Genomic DNA, 18,561 nt, shown 5'->3' on the forward strand with positions numbered 1-18,561 from the left:
CAAAACCTTCCAATTTCAGTTCTGAAATAAATGAGATTACATTCCTGGCACTTACAAGCAATAATAGAGCAAAGATACGACTCACAGTGTCTAAGGAAAAAATTCCCCACACTTGCAAGCAATTCAATTTTCTGTCCCAACTTGCAAAATACTCAAGGCCTAATGCATTAAATATTCTAATTTAATGGAGAGAGTTTTCTAAAGCTTCCTTCAGCAAGTAAATAGGACATGATGTTTTATTTTAAGTATGACAAGAAGAATCTCCTTAAAAACAAAGGAGAATGCTTTCTCTGCCTTTAACAAATCATATTTGCTATAAACACTTCCTAGTTCTTTCCAAATAAGAAAAGATTATTTGCCTGTATTTTACTCTCTGCTGGCCTTTCTAGAGTGCTTACAGTTGAAGCTATAGCCCAGTGACTAGCTGGGAATGATCAGGGTTAAAAGAGGTGTTCAAAAGAAAATGGATTAAGAATACAGCTTCTTCCATGAACACATGTCTTTCTCACTCATTCGAAAATGTAAAAGTTAGAGAAAACACTTACTATATCATAAAGCCAATAAAACAGTCCCCAAACTATACAGTATTAGATCATTAAAACAACCTAAATATAAATGGCATGTGTATACACATACAGACAGACATGTGCGTACACAGGAGCACTGGCTTTTTGTCCAGGAGGACTGACTATCCCCTGAGGCTGTAAGAATACAAATATTTCTATTTCCATTTTAGAACTGAGGCACCGTACACTTAAAAAAATTTAAGTCCTGGCTGGTGTGGTTCAGTTGGTTGGAGCATCATCCCTTAACCTGAAAGGTTGCAGGTTCAATCCCCAGTCAGGGCACAAGGCACAAAAGAGGCAAACTGATCGATGTTTCTCTTTCACGTTGATGTTTCTGTCCCTCTCTCCCCATCTCTTCCTCTTTCTCTATAAACAGTAAGCATGTCCTCAGGTGAGAATTTTTTAAAAATTAAGAAATTTCTCCCCAAATCACGCAGCTGGTAAAGGACACAGTACTCAAACTAGGCCTTTAGATCCAGAACTACACATCCCGGTGCCTGGTTGTCCCTCACTGAACCTCTCCCCGGGAACTTGGTGAGCCAATGACAGTTTCCCGAAGGAGAACGTCATGAAGAATGTCACTTCCACCTCCTCCTTTCCCAGCCTGGCCTTTCTTACTCATTTGGAAGGTGGAGGAGGGCTGAAAAAGAAAAACTACCAGAGGAGGATTTCTTGGGGGAGAATCACTTCTACTCAGATCTGCGCCCCTGAAAATGATAACAGTAGGCTTTGCATGCCAATAAAATATGAAAAGAGAAAGACTCAAATTTTCCAGCTAACCCGGATAGGAGATGAAAGCTTTCTGGAGTGCAAACAGCAGTGAGACCGGTGAGGGGACGACCGAGGGGGGACGACCACCACACGAGCCCCATGGGGTATGGGGGCGGGGAGCCACCAACCAAGTAACTCCCGGCACTAACCTAAGAAAAAGAAGTTCCAAGAAACATCTGGTTTGTCCCTACAGAAATTACAAATTTCATTCTTCACCCAAAAGCAGACCACACCCTCTGAGGAAGGAAAGAGCTCTCGCACGCCCGCCAGCCAAAGGCTCGGTAGGCGTGGGGCCAAGCGGGGGGCACCACACGAAGCGGACATGACATGGGGGCCTGTGTCCCAACCACATGCCGCTCACATTGGAAAACTTCCACATTTCAGGTGACAGCACTTGAAAACTCAGCCATGCAACCATAGAGAACAGGACGCAATGTGGCCAAAGCTACCATCTTATAATAAAAGTGGTATCTGAAAATCTAAAACCCCTGGCCATTTTTTTTTCTAAAGAAGCACCAATGACAAAAGATTGAAATTACTTACACAGGTTTTGCCCTTGGACATACAGACTGAATATAGTAAGTATATACCTATAATTACAGTCTACATATAGCTAAAGTTATTGTAAAGTTTCGTCAAAGTAAACAGATATTAGAACATTTGTGCTGTTTCACCTTATATAAACAGAATCTGATTTAAATCTTTAAAAATCCTATGAGAAATCAAAGGTCACCCTGACAACAGTTTGGAGCCATTTCAAATAACTGTTGAAAAATCTAATGATGTTAAATAAAATAAAAACCTTTACAGAGTAAGTTTAAAAGGTTCATTGTGTTAAATAACCAAATTAGATTATATAAGTCTGTCAAAAGGAAGGAACCACATGTTTTTGCCCTCTTGTGGCAAACATTAAAATTCCATAAATATGTCAAGTGCTTGGTAAATGCTTGTTGAGAAGCACACAAGTTTTGGGAAAGAATATTTCAGAGGACATAATCAGTATGGCTTAAGCTCACGCATCTGTAACCACTTACTCAGAAGCTGAAGCCCACCCCTAAGGGGCCTCAGATGACACATGATGCTTTCTCTCGCTGAGTCTGATCAGGTGGGCTACCTCCAGGCCAGCGGGGGCTAAGTGCACCGATGACGACACTCGCCCACCAAAACGAAGTCGGCACAGTAGCCTCTGACTACTAAGGGGTGTCTGGTGTGTCCAGAAGGCCTCCTCTGGTTTGCTTCAAATCTTTTTTTAGCCACACACAGGGTATGAAAGACAGACAATAATTGGGGAGGGGCCCTTGGGGGGAAGGATGTCAAGTTCAGTGACACCTGCGTCTGCTGATACCAGTGGTTTTGCTTACACTAGAGAATGTTTATGCATCCCCCGTTACAGTAAAAGCTAGGTAAAAGTTCAGTCAGGAACTTCAAGAAACATTTTTCAAGAACGAAAACATGAACTCCCCTGCTTGTGAACTTAAGCCAAGCCAGGAAAAATATACAAACGGTCAGACTACAAATACTCTAAGAGGCTGCTGAAATGAGAGACGGAGAAGGGAAGTGAGGCAGGCGTAAGGAAAGGCAGTCTCGAGGCCCCTTCATCCCCACGGGACACACAGCTTGTGAACAAATGCAACACACAAAAGAGCGATAAAAGTCACCATTCTCGTGATGAGAAACTCTCATTTTCAATGCTGATTTGAAGGAGGACGCCCATGTCCCATCGACAAGTGCTGAGCAAACGTGCCAATTTCTTTCCATGGGTTTCGTTAATAATTGTACACGTTTTACTCCCGACTGTGCCCTATGCCTGAGTACGGCTGTAAAAGCTCCTGTCTTTAGACACTCACCAACCGAAAGTAGCCGCCTTGCCCACCAAAGGGAAGGCAAGAGTCTAACCTTATTCTAGTTTTCAGCAGGCTTCCCTCTCCTGCCCTCTCGGAGCTGCCACGGGGCCCGCAGAAGGAGTCAGTTCTCTAAGAAGCATTCAGGGGTGACCATGGCAAGACATCTTCTTCCATGGTCCGTGTAACACAGTTAATGAGAGCACTAGCAGTCAACAGGTTTACAGTGGGAAACAAAAGAACCACAGATGCACACAGTGAGGCAGTCTACACCATATGTTCCCACTGACTCTGTGACACTCAGTATTGGCTCTCCACCAGGAGGAGCAATGTCCTTTACCCTGAAACCAATGAGAATGTTTCATGGTTACCGTGAGAGGTGCTATCCAGGCCTCTGATGCAAAAAGAGTGGAAAAGGAAATAATAGTGGTAACAGAGAAGGAAAAGGAAGGGAGAGGGTAACACAAAGAAAATAATAATGAACCACGACCAAACCTCAGCACTACCTGGAAGTTAGTTCACTCATTCATTCAACCAGTATGCCTACTGCATACCACGTGCCAGTTACCAAGCCGGCCTTAGGGACCCAACAGACCTTCACCCCGGAAAGAGACTGCCTAATAACATCCAGCTCAGAGACGGGGAAAACAAATCAGTATTTGAAATGAAAGCAAAATACAAAGAAAGCCCAAATCAAGAGAACCAGTGTAAGAAATCCAAATCCTAAGAGCTTACATTTATATCAAACCCCAAAGATGTGTATTGTTTGGATAAAAAATAGGCCCACAGATATTGGCTTTATTATAGTACCCATTAAAAGAGTCCCAATATTGATATCCATAAAAATAACTCTCTCAGCTTGAACTAAAATTTATGTAATAACAGAAACAAAGTTTTTTAAGTTACCTTTTGTATTTAATAAAGGCCAAAATGCTGAAACTATTCCACATTTAATTACCATTCTTGTACCCAGAGAGCAGTGTTGATAATGAAACCCGATTAAGCATCAATGACTGCCTCAAGCTCGAGTCGAGTGAAGAAAACCAGAGACCAAGAGGCAGAACTGTAAGGAAGCAGCACTTGAGGTTCACCAAAGAAAATGTACTTTAAACCACTATGACTCGGCCTCTGATGAATTTGTTACTGCTACTGAATATTCCTTAAGACTGAAGTGTGCTAAATACCCAGAATTGGCCCCTATTAGAACAATCCTGGATGTAATCCTTGAGAGAAAGGGGATTACAAGGAACCCTCTACGAGAATTTTAAGTATGCACAGAAATAGCAGACACAAGAAAATATAACAGCCTAAGCACCCAAAAGAACAAATGAACAAAATTCTAACCAATGAACAAAGGGAAAATTCTAGCCAAGATAGCAAATCCTTGGCATGACTGGTGTGGCTCAGTAGGTTGAGAGCCAGCCTATGAACTGAAAGTTCACTGGTTCAATTCCCAGTCAGGGCACACGTCTGTGTTACAGGCCAGGTCCCTGGTTAGGGGCATGCAAGAGGCAACTGATTGGTATTTCTCTCCCTCTTTATCCTTCCCTTCTCTTATCTCTGAAACTAAATAAAATCTTTAAAAAATAAAAAATAAGAAGACCTTCAACCAAATGTCTTGTGTTCTCTACCAAGTCAGCATTAGAGATATCTATTCCTTCACAATATTCAAAAGCCCAGACTTCTTTCTGGTCAAGGTGGAGGTGGAAGTAAACACACTTTGCCTCCTTACACAACTACAGTAAAAATTACAAGTAGACTACAAAACAAATATTACTCAGATTCATCGAAAATCGAGCTGTATAGAAGTCTAACAACCAAAGATTTAAAGAAGCCACACTCATCCAGACAGGTAGGAGGGGCAGAGACACAGCAACACATGGAGAGGTGGAGAGGAGTGGGGAGCCGGCGGAACAGGAGGTCTCACATTCATGTGTGGCAGATAAAAATCAGGAAGGATATCTCAGGAGCAAGGGATCCCAGGCCCGTGGACCTGGCCTGATCACCCAGCCCAGGGTTCCAGTGCCAGAAAGATAAGTCCCCATAACTTCTGGCTGTACAAACCAGTGGGGTTTGGGGCAGCAGAAGAAACTCCAGATTCTCAGGGGACTCCTCTAAAAGGGCCCACAAAGGTCTCAGGACTTATGCAGACTGACCCCCTCTGGGATTCAGCACCAGGGCAACAGCTAGAAGGACGCCAGTGGCATAGAGGGAGAAAGTGAAGTGACTGGAAATAGGGCCAGTGCCAGGAGACAGCTTCCTTCTGGGAAAATCTCAGAAGCCAGGCAGTGGCATTGTCCCGTTACTGAGTCCTCACCCACACAGAGCCACAAGGCAGTGAAACAGGTTGCCCTATCCTGATGATTACCCAAGGCTCTAGCCCACACAATTTATAGGTGAGCTTTTCTATAATATGCCACACTAATAAGTCAGGGAGTGAAAGCACCTCTACCTAATACACAGAAATAAATACAGGGAGGCTGCCAAATTGAGGAGACAAAAAAATATGGCCCAAATGGGGGGGAAAAAAAAACAGAACAAAATTCCAGAAAAGAACTAAGCAAAATGCAGATAAGCAACCTACCAGATGCAGAGTTCAAAAACAATGGTTATCAGAATGCTCAAAGAACTCAGTGGGTACTTCAACAGCATAAAAAACACCCAGGCAGAAATGAAGGTTGCATTAAGTGAAATAAAGAAAAAGCTACAGGGAACCAACAGTGGAGGGGATGAAGCCAAAAATCAAATCAACAATTTGGAACATAAGGAAGAAAAAAAGCATTCAATCAAAATAGCAAGATGAAAAAAGAATTAAAAAAAAATGAGGATAGACTAAGGAGCCCCTGGGACATCTTCAAATGTACTAATATCTGAATCATAGGGGTGTCAGAAGAAGAAAAAGATGAGCAAGAAATTGAAAACTTAATTGAAAAAGTAATGAAAGAACACTTCCCTGGCTGGTGTATCTCCCCACACCTAGCTCTTTCCCTCCCTTGGGACAGTAAAAATAGAAACCCTTTACTCTCGAAAGGAAGGAAGGAAGAACAAATGGATGGGAGAATGGACAAACTTCCCTAATTTGGTAAAGGAAATAGACATACAAGTCCAGGAAGCACATAAAATCCCAAACAAGTTGGACCCAAAGAGGACCACACCAAGACACATCATAATTAAAATGCCAAAGGTTAAAGATAGAGAATCTTAAAAACAGCAAGAGAAAAGCAGACAGTTGCCTACAAAGGAGTTCCCATAAGACTGTCAGCCAATCTCTCAAAAGAAATGTTGCAGGCTAGAAGGGACTGGCAAGAAGTGATGAAAAGCAAGGACCTACAACCCAGATTACTCTATCTAGTAAAGCTATCACTCGGAATGGAAGGGCAGATAAAGTACTTCCCAGGCAAGGTCAAGTTAAAGGAGTTCATCATCACCAAGCCATTATTATATGAAATGTTAAAGGGAACTATATCAGAAAAAAAAGATCAAGACTGTGAACATTCAAATGGCAACAAATTCACAACTATCAACAACTGAGTCTAAAAAACAAACTAAGCACCTTGGCTGGTGCGGCTCAGTGGATCACTGAGTGCAGGTCTGCAAACCAAAAGGTCACTGGTTCGATTAATTCCCTGTCAGGGCACATGCCTGGGTTGTGGGCTAGGTCCCCAGCTGGGGGCATTCAAGAGGCAACTGATCGATGTACCTTTCACACATTGTTGTTTCTCTCCCTCTCTTTCTGCCTCCCTCCCCCTCTCTCTACAAGTAAATAAATAAAATCATTTAAAGAATAAAAATAAAAAACAAAAATAAATAAATAAATAAGTAAAAAACAAACTAAGGAAACAACCAGAACCGGAACAGAATTATAGATATGGAGATCACTTGGAGGGTTATCAGCTGGAAGGGGAGAATCGGGAAAAGGTACAGGGATTAAGAACTACAAATTGGTAGGTGCAAAATGGACAGGGTGATGTTAAGAACAGTATAGTAAATGGAGTAGCCAAAGAAGTTTTATGCATGACTCATGGGCATGGGGGGGCAGTAAGCGGGGGTGGATTGCTACAAAGAATGGGGGTAGTAGGCAGAGGGACACGAAAGGGAAAAATTGGGACAACTGTAATAGCATAGTAAATAAAATATATTGAAGAAATAAAAATGTCAAAAATATAAATGAATAAAAAGCCAATTTCTAATAGAAATTTGACCTTAGAAAAACATGTTTCTTACCTGAAACTGAGTAGACACAAAGTTTTCTAGAATGCAGCACAGCCAAATGAAGCATTTCAGTACCTCTGAAAAATGGGGAAAGTTTTTAAAGTTTAAATATTAGTTTCAGACAAAACCAAAAAATTACACAATAATTTTTACAAGAGATTATCACCACAGTCCACCACAAGTAACCTAAACAGTCCACTAGATGACATTCCAAGCTGAAAAAGAAAGGTAAGCAAGAACCAGTTTGACAGGCCCAGAGGCTCAGGAGCTGCCTTCAGATGGAAGCCCAGGGAACCCCCCGGAGGAGGCTCCCAGAGGCCCCTTCATGAGCGCTCTCCCACAATAAAGAGACCCCTGGCAGGCTCTGCCTCTCCAGCTCATTAACCTGGGACCTTCAGCATGTCACTTAATCTCTCCAAGTCTGTTTCCCCTTCTGGAAAATAAGAGGTTTCAATTGCATGAAATGAAATCATGTGAAAGCACCTCGCAAAGCACCACAGAATGCTAATCATTGTTAAATAACAGTGATGATTTTAAATGGCATGTATTATTTCCGGTTGTGAATGTAATGAAAGGCACTGAAAGTATTTCAGTTTGACCACTGTCACCACTTCGCTGCCCTGTCCCTCTTGAGTGGTTTCAAGAAACAAGGAAGGCAGGGTCTAGAAATCCAAAATCCAAAGTCTTCAAGGGTCAAGAGGGTACATATAAATGAGTAAAGGGCGTAAGTGGCTGGGACCCACTGAGGCTGGGGCCAGGCTGAAGCAGGCCACTGCTACTCAGGTCCAGGCTTGTGGAGATGGATTTCATGTGACATCTCCTGGCTGAAGTGTATATACATATAAATGAGTTTATTTGAGCCACGCTGACATCATACACTGCGGAATAAGATCTCCTCCTGGTTCTTAAACGCTGGCAAGTCTTCGCAGTGTCAGACACATCCGCAAGCAGGCCTCCAGTGCCTGATCTGCGTTCTAGAGATTCTGTTCTAAACGACAGGGCCTATCGTTGAAATCTGAAGTCCTGGGGTAGGGTCCTGACTCCTCACCTTAATATTTGTGTGACCATTTGATCTTTCAGAAGGCCACCCTCTCATTTAGTAAATAAGGATTATATTAGATACTACCTGCAAAACATTGTCACAGTGAATATATAAATACCACTCACTGTACTATCAGAAAATGCAAATATACACAATGATCAAATAATCAATACTGCCTTCAAAATTTTTTGTATGTGCCCTGAACACTCAAAATTTTTCCACCATGCACAGGAAAAGACATCATGAAGAGACAGCAAAGCGTGGAGTCAGGCAGACCTGGGTCTGAACCCCAGCCATGTGACCTAACGTCTGAGCTCCAGCGAGCTTCCTTATCTCAGAAGGCAGAGTAGGAGACAGCACTAGCTCATTAGTGCTGATTCAGGATCCACTCACTACAGTTAACCTCCTCCCTTCCCACAAGTGATCACAGCGGTGATGGCCACACACAGGGCTACTGGGCAGAATAGCTGTCACAACACTCCACTTTTGGAAAAAAAAAAAAAACAGAAAGGTAAACATGCTTTTTAGAGGCAGAATCCTTTCATCTCCTTATAGTATAAACCCATCCTGTATAATATGAGAGAAGGACACCTTATCACCACCAGCTTTTAGACGGAGTAAGTATTTACCAACCACGTCAGTCACATCTCCCCCTCCACCCTGTCGCAGTACGTCCATGAAGCAGCTTCCCTCAGAACAAAACGCAGCAGGAAAAGAGGGGGAGCAGTCAGGTTTTCTAGCAGGACTCAGGGCCCTGAAGAAATGGAAGCTGGGGCCAACAAATTATGATGAGCAGCCCTGGCTGGGTAGCTCAGATACATGGGGCAGCATCCTGATGCACCGAGGTTATGCGTCTGATCCCCGGTCAGGGCACATACAGGAAACAACCAATGAACAAATAGATGGATGGAACAACAAATCGATGTTTCTTTCTCTCTCTCTTTCCCTCCCTCTGTCCTTTCCTCTTGCTCTCTAAAAAATCAATAAATAGCCCTGGCTGGTGTAGCTCAGTGGATTGAGCACGGGCCTGTGAAGCAAAGGGTCGCAGGTTTGATTCCTAGTCAGGGCACATGCCTGGGCTACAGACCAGGTCCTCAATAGGGGACACATGAGAGGCAACCACACATTGATGTTTCTCTCCCACTCTTTCTCCTTCCCTTCCCCTCCCTCTAAAAATAAATAAATATTTTTAAAATAAATAAATAAATCATTTTTAATTATGATGAGCAAATGGAGTGAACCAAAATCCAGAGCTCAAGGCACTCCCTGACCAAAGAAGGCAAAACGGGGTCAAAGAGAAGAAGCAGAGAAACAAGATCGCCGCTGTCTACATAACTTTTCACAATGGATACTTTTATAAATGATTAAGAAGCCCAGGCTTAAGGATGAAATATTGCCATTTGCAACAACATGGATGGATCCTGAGGGTGTCACACTAAGGAAAATCAGACAGGAAAGGACAAGAACCATGTGCTTTCTCTCGGATGTGGGATATAAGACAAAAAGCAGCAAAGGAACAAACAAAACAAAATTGTAAGAAGTTACCAGAAGGAAAGGGTAGGGTGGAAAATAAAGAGAGTAAAGGGGGTCACGTGTATGGTGACAGAAGGAGACTGGACTTCATGGGTACTGTGCATATAATGCAATATACAGATGATGTATCATAGAAATGTACAATCGAAACTGATAAAATGTTATTAGCCAACGTTACCCAACAAACTTAATTTAAAAGAAATACAGATTTATTTTAAGAAAATTCATGTACGAAAATAAGATGAAATCAGCACTATCATCAGTAAATAAAAAAGCAGTCATATTAAACAAAATGTGAACTAATAAACAGTTTTCTAAAATAAGCTCTTGTAAAGGAAAACTTAATTTTGTGGGTTGATCTGGCTGCTTTTGAGAAACTAAGGACCTCTCCACCCCAAATACATAATTCATTTTAAAGCTTCAAAGCTATGTGCCAAATAGCATAACTGTTACTTTGCCTAATTATTTAAAAAGATACTTATATAAACTGGACATTTAGTGTTTTAAATGAATACTTTCTATTTGTTTATTTGGTTATTTTCAAAAGCTTATCTCTTTTCCTTTAAGTTTCTGATCTATCAGGAATCTTAGGTCTATTACTATAAAAATTGTCCTAAGTGATTTGACCTTAAATGTACAGATTTCCACATTTTAAAAAAATTCAGTGACTGAGGAACACCTACGAGACAATATCCAGAAAACATATTAAGTTCATGGATAGTCTTTCCTTCTTCAAAGAACCCATAAATGTGACACAGTAAGGGACTGCTATATTCCGAGTAAAATAAAATACCCAAATTTGTGGGCTGTACTTACGAAACAAATTTTCCTACTTCCACTTGCAGTATTGGATCTTGTAGATGAACTTCTAGAAGCAAATCTTCAGCTTGAGCCCCATCTCCTGTTTTTACAGGGTGGGGGTTGAAGATTCGCAGGTATCCCATAAAGCTACCCACAATTATTTTATCTGTGGAGAGATTTTTTTTTTAAAAAAGAATTAGGAAGAAACAAATAGCAACAATATTTCTTTGGAAATAAACTTTTTAATGTTAAAAAACAAATGTAAGAATGAAAAGAATTGAGTCTTGCTTTGTATACAAAGCCCAATCTGCCAACAGAACATGTAATCAAGTGAGCTTACTTAATAACATACAGCTTTTCAAAAGTAGCTTTATATTTACCAACAGTCAAATGTATCAACATACTACATTTTTTCCAAAGCCTCAATTTGGTTATCAGTAGTCATAATTTAACTGGGTCAAAGCAAGCTGTTTTATCAAAGGACTAGTGTAAGGCCATAAACTGACTTAATCAGAATGTCAACTCTACATTGGTTGCAGCTGCTGGAAACACTGCATTAAAAAGCATTCTGACACCCGGCCCGTGTGGCTCAGTTGGCTGGGTGTCATTCCACAAAGCAAAAAGTTACCGGTTTGATTCCCAATCAGGCCACACACTTGGGTTATGAGCTAGGCCCCCCGTCAGGGTGCATACAAGAGGCAGCCCATTGATGTTTCTCTGTCACATCAATGTTTCTCTCCTTCTCCCTTCCTTCCCCTCTCTAAAAAATAAATAAATAAAATGCTTATTTTTTATTTTTAAAAAAAGGGATTCCTAGGTCTCACTGTTAAAGCAGTGGACTCTACCTCCAGCTGGTGTCCCGAGAAATATGGGCTGAGGTCCTAACCCCGAGTACCTGTGACTTTATTTGGAAACAGGGTCTTTGCAGATGTAATCGAATTAAGATGAGGTCCCAGTTGATCAGGTGTGTGATAGCACTCCATCAGTACCCTTACAGGAAGAGAAAACTGAGCCAGAGAGAGTGCCACGTGAGGACACAGACATACAAGAAGATCATGTGACAATGGAGTGAAACATCTACCAGCCAAAGAAGACCGGGGGCTATCAGAAGCTGCAAGAGACAAAGAAGGGTCCTAGAGGCTTCCCAGGGAGCCTGGCCCTGCCAACACCAACCAGATGGCCAGCAAGGTTGGAAAAAAACCTAGTAGCAGGACTACACTGCTAGGTGACCAGTCACAGAAGAGAAGGGAGCCCCCAACATGACTTCTTGCCATATAGTTTCATATAGTTTGCCATATAGTTTCTTCTACTTTTTCATCCTAATATTTTTTAACATTTTTCCTTCTCTTCTTCTTCTCAACTACATACAGGTTGTGAACACAGATGGTACATACCACTTAGTCTACAGGAGACAGATACTGGATCATGGCCATGAATGAATGACAAGAGAAAGGGGTAGCACCCAGAGACACTGGTCTTAAAGAGCCAGCGCTCCCTGAAAGTGCCCCTGACGCTTCCCCCACTGCAGAGGGGAAGCCCACGTGCAAGTGCAGTGGTACCAAGGACAGCTGCCCGAAGGAGGCCTGAAGGCTGAGCAGCTAAAAGGTAAACAGAGGAGCTGTTTTTCAGTCAGCCTTCCGTGTTTTCTACTGATCCTTGTATTGAGCTCTCCCTCTGGGCCACAGGTTAGCACGTAATCCCACCTGGACCAGGCAGATTCTCCCTGGAACCCCCACTCTTCTTATCTGTCTTGAGGGTCTGAGTCTTGAATTGAGAAGAACTGGAGGAGAGTGGGCACCACTTTAAACACAGTGTCTAATTTCAATGGGGATCTCAAGATGAGCCAGGGATCCTTACACATATTGAGTCAGCTTCACCTAAAACAGGATGCCTAACAGAACCCCTTCCCTCTCAGATCACTTCAAAGTAGGGGTCAACTGGCAGGCTTGCCTCAGCTTCCCAGCCCGACTGCAAACTCCTCTTCCTCTGTTCCCACCCTCACCTTCCCACCTTGTGCCTCAGTGAAAGAGTCCTCATGCCTGTGTCACGTTAACCCTTCCATCCGCACACCGGATCCCATCTCTGACCATCTTCTCTGAATGCCTATGTTATCAATTACATCCTCTATGTGACCCAGTGAGTTCTGTCCATCTTCTTTACCCAACATTGCCCCCAACCATCACCCTCCCTCCTCTCCTGCACCCTTCAGTTTCATTAAAGGGCTATAAACACTCAGTCTTCCCACCCTCCCACTCCCTCAGCCAATGAAAATCTGATTTCGTTACCATTGTGCCCACTCATCCACCCTACGCAAGGGCAGTAATGAACCACTTGCTGCTGAATGGCAGGAGCCCCTTCAGTCCTCATGTCACCAAACCTCACCTCCCAGGTCCCAGCCCTGCACCATTCTCAGAATCTATCACTGATCACCCTTCCCAACCCTCCCACTTTAATGCGCTTACTCTCCAGGTCATGGTGCTAAGGTTCCTGCCCTCTTATTCCACCTTGTCTCCCTGCATTTCACCGGTTCTCACAGCTTCAAACACAACCAGCACACTGCTCCCTCCAAAAGCTCTACCTCTGCTCTGCCTACTAGACATTGCTTTCTCAAAAGAGCATGTCCCAAACTTCTCCAATTAACCCTCCCCTCCATGAGATCGGCGATAACAACACCTAGACTTTAGCATGCCACCATCCAACTTCAGAGCTTGTCAAAAGTGCAGATACCTAAGCTCCCCTCTAATCCACCTACCCCCAGAGAACATGCTCCTCCTGGGTCTTGCACATCTGGAACAAAAAGTCGTCATACCTAATAATCACCCCAGGACAGTATGACACACAGTGGTCCAGGCTGTGAGTGACAAAAACAGTGGTTTTTTTTTCTATGTGGGACACACATGAGACAACGTGTACAGTGTGCCTAGGTGAACAGACAAAGCAGCTCACAGCTAGTCCACGAATTGGGGGGAAGCAACACGTCAGCACAGTGGGACCCCAGCGGTGGCGCCCCAGGGAGGGACCCTGAGAGAAACAATGAGTGCACAGTGTGCTATTCAGACAGTCAGGAAGTACGATTTACAACCCACAGGGGCATTAGATCATTCAGGCAGAAATGGCTTTGAAATTGCTCTCTCTGGCAGGTATTTTCATGGTGTGACTCTTTTATGTTGCCAAATAATAGGGGAATCATGAGCTTTCACAGAGAGTTGGGCAGGAGGCAGGGATGGCGATCTCTGAAGACCCTCCCAGGAGACCCACTGAAGAGAAGGCCTCCCAGTGTCCTGTCACTGAGAGAGCAGGGCCCGACTGTCCTTAGAAACAACTGGGCAGGTGCCCACTGCACTTCAGTGCCCCCACTCTTCCTTGGCAATGTAGTTTTCTCCCTGCACCTTGTCCCCCAGATTCACTGTTTTCATTACAGGCAAGAAAAACAAAGTGAAGAAAAATGTAAGGGGACAATACTTAGCCACAATGAACAAAGGAACAATCATACTGTGATACGTATTCTTTTTTAAGCCCTGGCTGGTGTGGTTCAGTGGACTGAGCACTGGCCTGCAAACCAAAGCATCTCCAGTTCAACTTCCAGTCAGGACACATGCCTGGGTTGTGAGCCAGGTCCCCACTAGGGAACACACGAGAAGCAACCACACATTGATGTTTCTCTCCCTCTCCTTCTCTCTCCCTTCTCCTTTCTCTAAAAATAAATAAATAAGACCTTTAAAAGATAATTTTAAAAAACAAAATTAGTGCACAATTATGACAGTGCACTTACGTTCTATAAAGTACATATTTTAAAAGGAAGTTGTTCTTGTTTCATCCATGTAATGCTTTGCTCAAAGACGCACGGCCATAAGTTACTCACCTTGTCCATTTCCTGTATTGTCAACATCAGCCAAACACAAACAGCCTTGATCAAATTCTTCTTTCTCTCCCAGAACAGTAGACCACCAATCACGGGCCTTAAATAAGGACATCTTTGTTCACTCTAAAAAGAAAAAGGGTATAAAAAATTTTTAAATAAAGGATAATTTAAAAAATCCTCTTCACAACATGAATTATGAATTAATTCTCTCTTAAGGCATAGAAAATTAAATTTGTACAACTTTGACAAAACTAGTGCTGCATTAACTTTAATTTTCTTGTATTTTTGTGGACCTATGTGAAACACAAATCTAAATGGGTACAAGCATTAATCAGATGTTTTGCAAGGACATTGGAAAGCCAGGCTAAGAAATTATACATGTATGTTGGGCCAGTTCTCTCTTTTGGGAAATTCAGTAGACAACTACACAAAGTGACAAAAAAATTTTTTCTTGGGAGGATCAAGATTCTGATTCTACCATCACTAGTTAGCACGTAATTCCTTAGCAAAATACCCAACTCCCTCCAGCTGGTCACGGGAAGGACTGCAGCATCTCCTGTCACACTGAGTCACAGAGAAGAGCAGACAAGATCAAGTGCCTCAAACGCCTACCACTGGAACCTGCATGGGACACGTAACCAGAATGCACTCATTCCCTTTCCCCGTTCTAACTGTGAAAAAGCAAGCTGAAAAAGGAAACTCACACCAAAGAAGAAGCAGGAAAACTGGGTTGCAGGCCCATTTATACCACTCACTACCTGTGTGTCCTCAGGCACCCACACCACCTCTCTGTGCTTTGACTCATCACCTAGAGGGGGAACGTGCCCACCATACCTTCCGCTGAGTTCCTGAGAGGGTGCATGGGACCTTCTGAATTACTACACAGCGCCACATATCCTGGGATGCCGCAAGAGTCAATACAACAGAAATGAGGCTTTCCCTGCTGTTGCACTGATTTAAATGATAGTAAAAAACGCGGTCAATTCTCCCTATTCAAAGAAGCTTTGTTCCATAAAGTCACATGACAAACACTGAATTAGCAAATACGGAACCACTCGTCCTAGGGAAATACAGTGTGAGGTGGCCTCCAGTCACAATATTTTCACCAACCAATGAACACGTAACTTTTGTATGTGTGTGTTTCTGTTTAAAGCCACTTTATTGTTGATTCATCAACATTGAACTCAATGGCCAAAAACTCTACAACTCATTTGAATGAAGCTTACATGTATGTATTTTCTCCATAAGGTACCTACATCACAGTGTTCTTACACTTACGACCATTAGACAATACTGCAGCATGACACTTGATTTTGCACAGCAGAATCACCAAAAACACAAACAAGCATGGTGCTAAAGAGGCCAAGGAAAGGATATTTGCTTATAGTCTGAGAGCTAAAACAAGGCAACGGAGTCGCTGTTTCGCATCAGCTGGGCAAGTGTGCATCAGGTGGCTCAGATTTTTGCTGCTCTGTGCATGACCATGAATGGCCCTTAAAGCACCACGAGTATTGATTTGGGGATCATAAATAAAATTTAGCAAGTGGGCAAACTTACAAATACGGAGTCTATAAATAACGAAGATCAACTACTTTAAAAAAAATGTAGATTGACCTACTTCTTTTTTTAAAGATTTGATTTATTTTTAGAGAGGGGGGAAAGGAGGGAGAAAGAGAGGGAGAGACACATCAATGTGAGGGAGAAACAGCAGTCAGTTGCCTCACACGTGCCCCAAGGACCAAACCCCACAACCCAGGCACATGCCCTGAGCAGGAATCAAACTGGGGACCTATTGCTTGGCAGGACGACGCCCAACCAGTTGAGTCACACCAGTCAGGGCTCAACCTGCTTCTTAAAGTAGGCTTTAAGAAGAGGCTAATCACAGAAACCAAGGCGCCTGGTTTTCTTACCGTTGGCGGAGAAATTAGCTGAGAAGAAAAGGCGGTGACAAGTGCAGACTCTGGAAGCAGCGTGAGTCTGCATCCCTGCTCCACCCACAACAACCATGCACCCAGGGCCAGGCCACTGAAAGCTCCTGACCTCTCTGTGGTTCAGCTTCCTCCTCTATAAGATCAAGGTAAGAATGGTGCTGTGAAGATTAAAGAACACAAAGGCAGCCTAAGGGATAGGAGAAAATATTTGCAAATCTGTATCTGATAAAGGGTTAATATACAGAATGCATAAAGAACTCATACAACTCAACCAAAAAAAATCTTTTTAATGAGCAAAGGACTTGACTAGACATTTGCCAAAGGAGATATATAAATGACCAATAAGGCAATGAAAAGATGCCTATCAGAAAAAGATTTAATCATTGGGGAATTCAAATCAAAACCATAGTGAGATACCACCTCATACCCATTAGGATGGCTATTAAAAAAACACACACACAGAACCCCAGCTGACGTGGCTCAGGGGACTGAGTGCCAGCCTGTGAAGCAAAGGTCACTGGTTCAATTCCCAGTCATGGCACATGCCTGGGTCGTGGACCAGGTCCCCAGTGTGGGACGTGCAAGAGGCAACCACACATTGATGTTTCTCTCCCTTTCTCTCTCCCTCCCTGCCCCTCTGTCTAAAAATAAATAAATAAAATCCTTAAAAAACAACACACAGAAAATAATCATTGTTGGCAAAGATGTGGAGTAACTGGAACTCCTATGCACTTTTAGTGAGAGTGTATGATGATGCAGCCACAGTGGGCACAGTATGGTGCTTCCTCAAAATATGAAAAATAAAAACTACCACATGACCCAGCAATCCCACTTCTGCATATATATCCAAAAGAACTGAAAGCAAGTTCTTGAAGAAATATGTGGCCCTGGCTGGTGTAGCTCAGTGGATTGAGCATGGGCCTGTGAAACAAAGGGTCTCTGGTTCAATTCCCAGTTCAGGCCACATGCCTGGGTTGCAGGCCAGTTCCCAGTAGGGGACACATGAGAGGCAACCACACATTGATGTTTCTCTCCCACTTTTTCTCCTTCCCCTCCCCTCTCTCTAAAAATGAATAAATATGTGTACACCCAAGTTCACAGCAGCATCATTCACAACTGCCAAAACACAGAAGCAACCCAAGTGTCCATTGATGAATGCATAGAAAAACAAAACGTGACATATACAGACAATGGAATATTATCAGCCTTGAAAAGGAAGGGAACTCTAACACATGCTATGACATGGGTGAACCTTCATGAAGCTACTGAAATAAGCCGGCCACAAGGACAAGTACCACACATTCCAGTCACAGGAGGTACCAAGAGCAGTCAAATTCACGGAGCAGAGCCATGGCTGCCAGCATTCTGGGAGGGGGACATGGGGAGTCGCTGTTTAAGGCACATAGAGTTTCAGTTTGGCAAGATGAAGAATTTCCCAGATCACAGAAATGTTAGTGTACTTAGTTAACACTACTGAACTGTATACTTACAAATGGTTAAGATGGAATATAGTACTATTAACACAACACGTGGCACATAATAAGCACTCAATAAACTATTGCTCTGGTTTTTACCCTTTTAATGATTGTTTTTAAAACCTACATTGATGAAAGATAACAAAAAGTCCTTCAACCCGTGAATGGTTAAACGAACTATGATACATTCACCCCATGGAATAAAACTCAGCAATTTTTAAAGTCAAAGTAACAACTTGGATGGATCTTAAAGGTCATGATGTTGAGTGAAAAAACACACCCAATCCCAAAAAGCCACATATTAAATAATTCCATTTCTATAACACTTTCAAAACGACCAAACTGAACTGATAGAGAACAGATTGTTGGTTGCAGGGTTAAGGGAGGGAGTGACTTTAAGGGGCTAGCACAAGGAAATTTCTTTGGGATGATGGAAAAGTTCCATAACCCAACTTTGGTGATGATTTCTTTCTTTTCTTTTTTAAGGTTTTATTTATTTACTTTTAGAGAGAAGGGAAGGGAGGGAA

At 42.7% G+C, this 18,561-nt stretch overlaps 1 protein-coding gene across 3 annotated transcripts in view; it reads right to left on the reverse strand.

Annotated features, from left to right (window-relative positions):
- The window catches only part of BBS9 (Bardet-Biedl syndrome 9), a 350,821-nt gene that overhangs the window by 324,780 nt on the left and 7,480 nt on the right, over positions 1-18,561 (reverse strand). For all 3 annotated transcript variants that reach the window (XM_053661722.1, XM_053661721.1, XM_053661724.1), the window contains exons 2-4: positions 14,629-14,751; positions 10,782-10,932; positions 7,403-7,467 (exon numbers count right to left, since the gene is read on the reverse strand). In XM_053661722.1, coding sequence (XP_053517697.1) covers positions 7,403-7,467; positions 10,782-10,932; positions 14,629-14,740 — 328 coding nt within the window. In that variant the 5' untranslated portion in view covers positions 14,741-14,751. The remainder of the gene's footprint in view (positions 1-7,402; positions 7,468-10,781; positions 10,933-14,628; positions 14,752-18,561) is intronic.

Source organism: Artibeus jamaicensis, unplaced genomic scaffold (genome assembly GCF_021234435.1).
Source record: "Artibeus jamaicensis isolate MK-2021 breed Jamaican fruit bat unplaced genomic scaffold, CSHL_Jam_final contig_1016, whole genome shotgun sequence".
Taxonomy (NCBI): domain Eukaryota; kingdom Metazoa; phylum Chordata; class Mammalia; order Chiroptera; family Phyllostomidae; genus Artibeus; species Artibeus jamaicensis.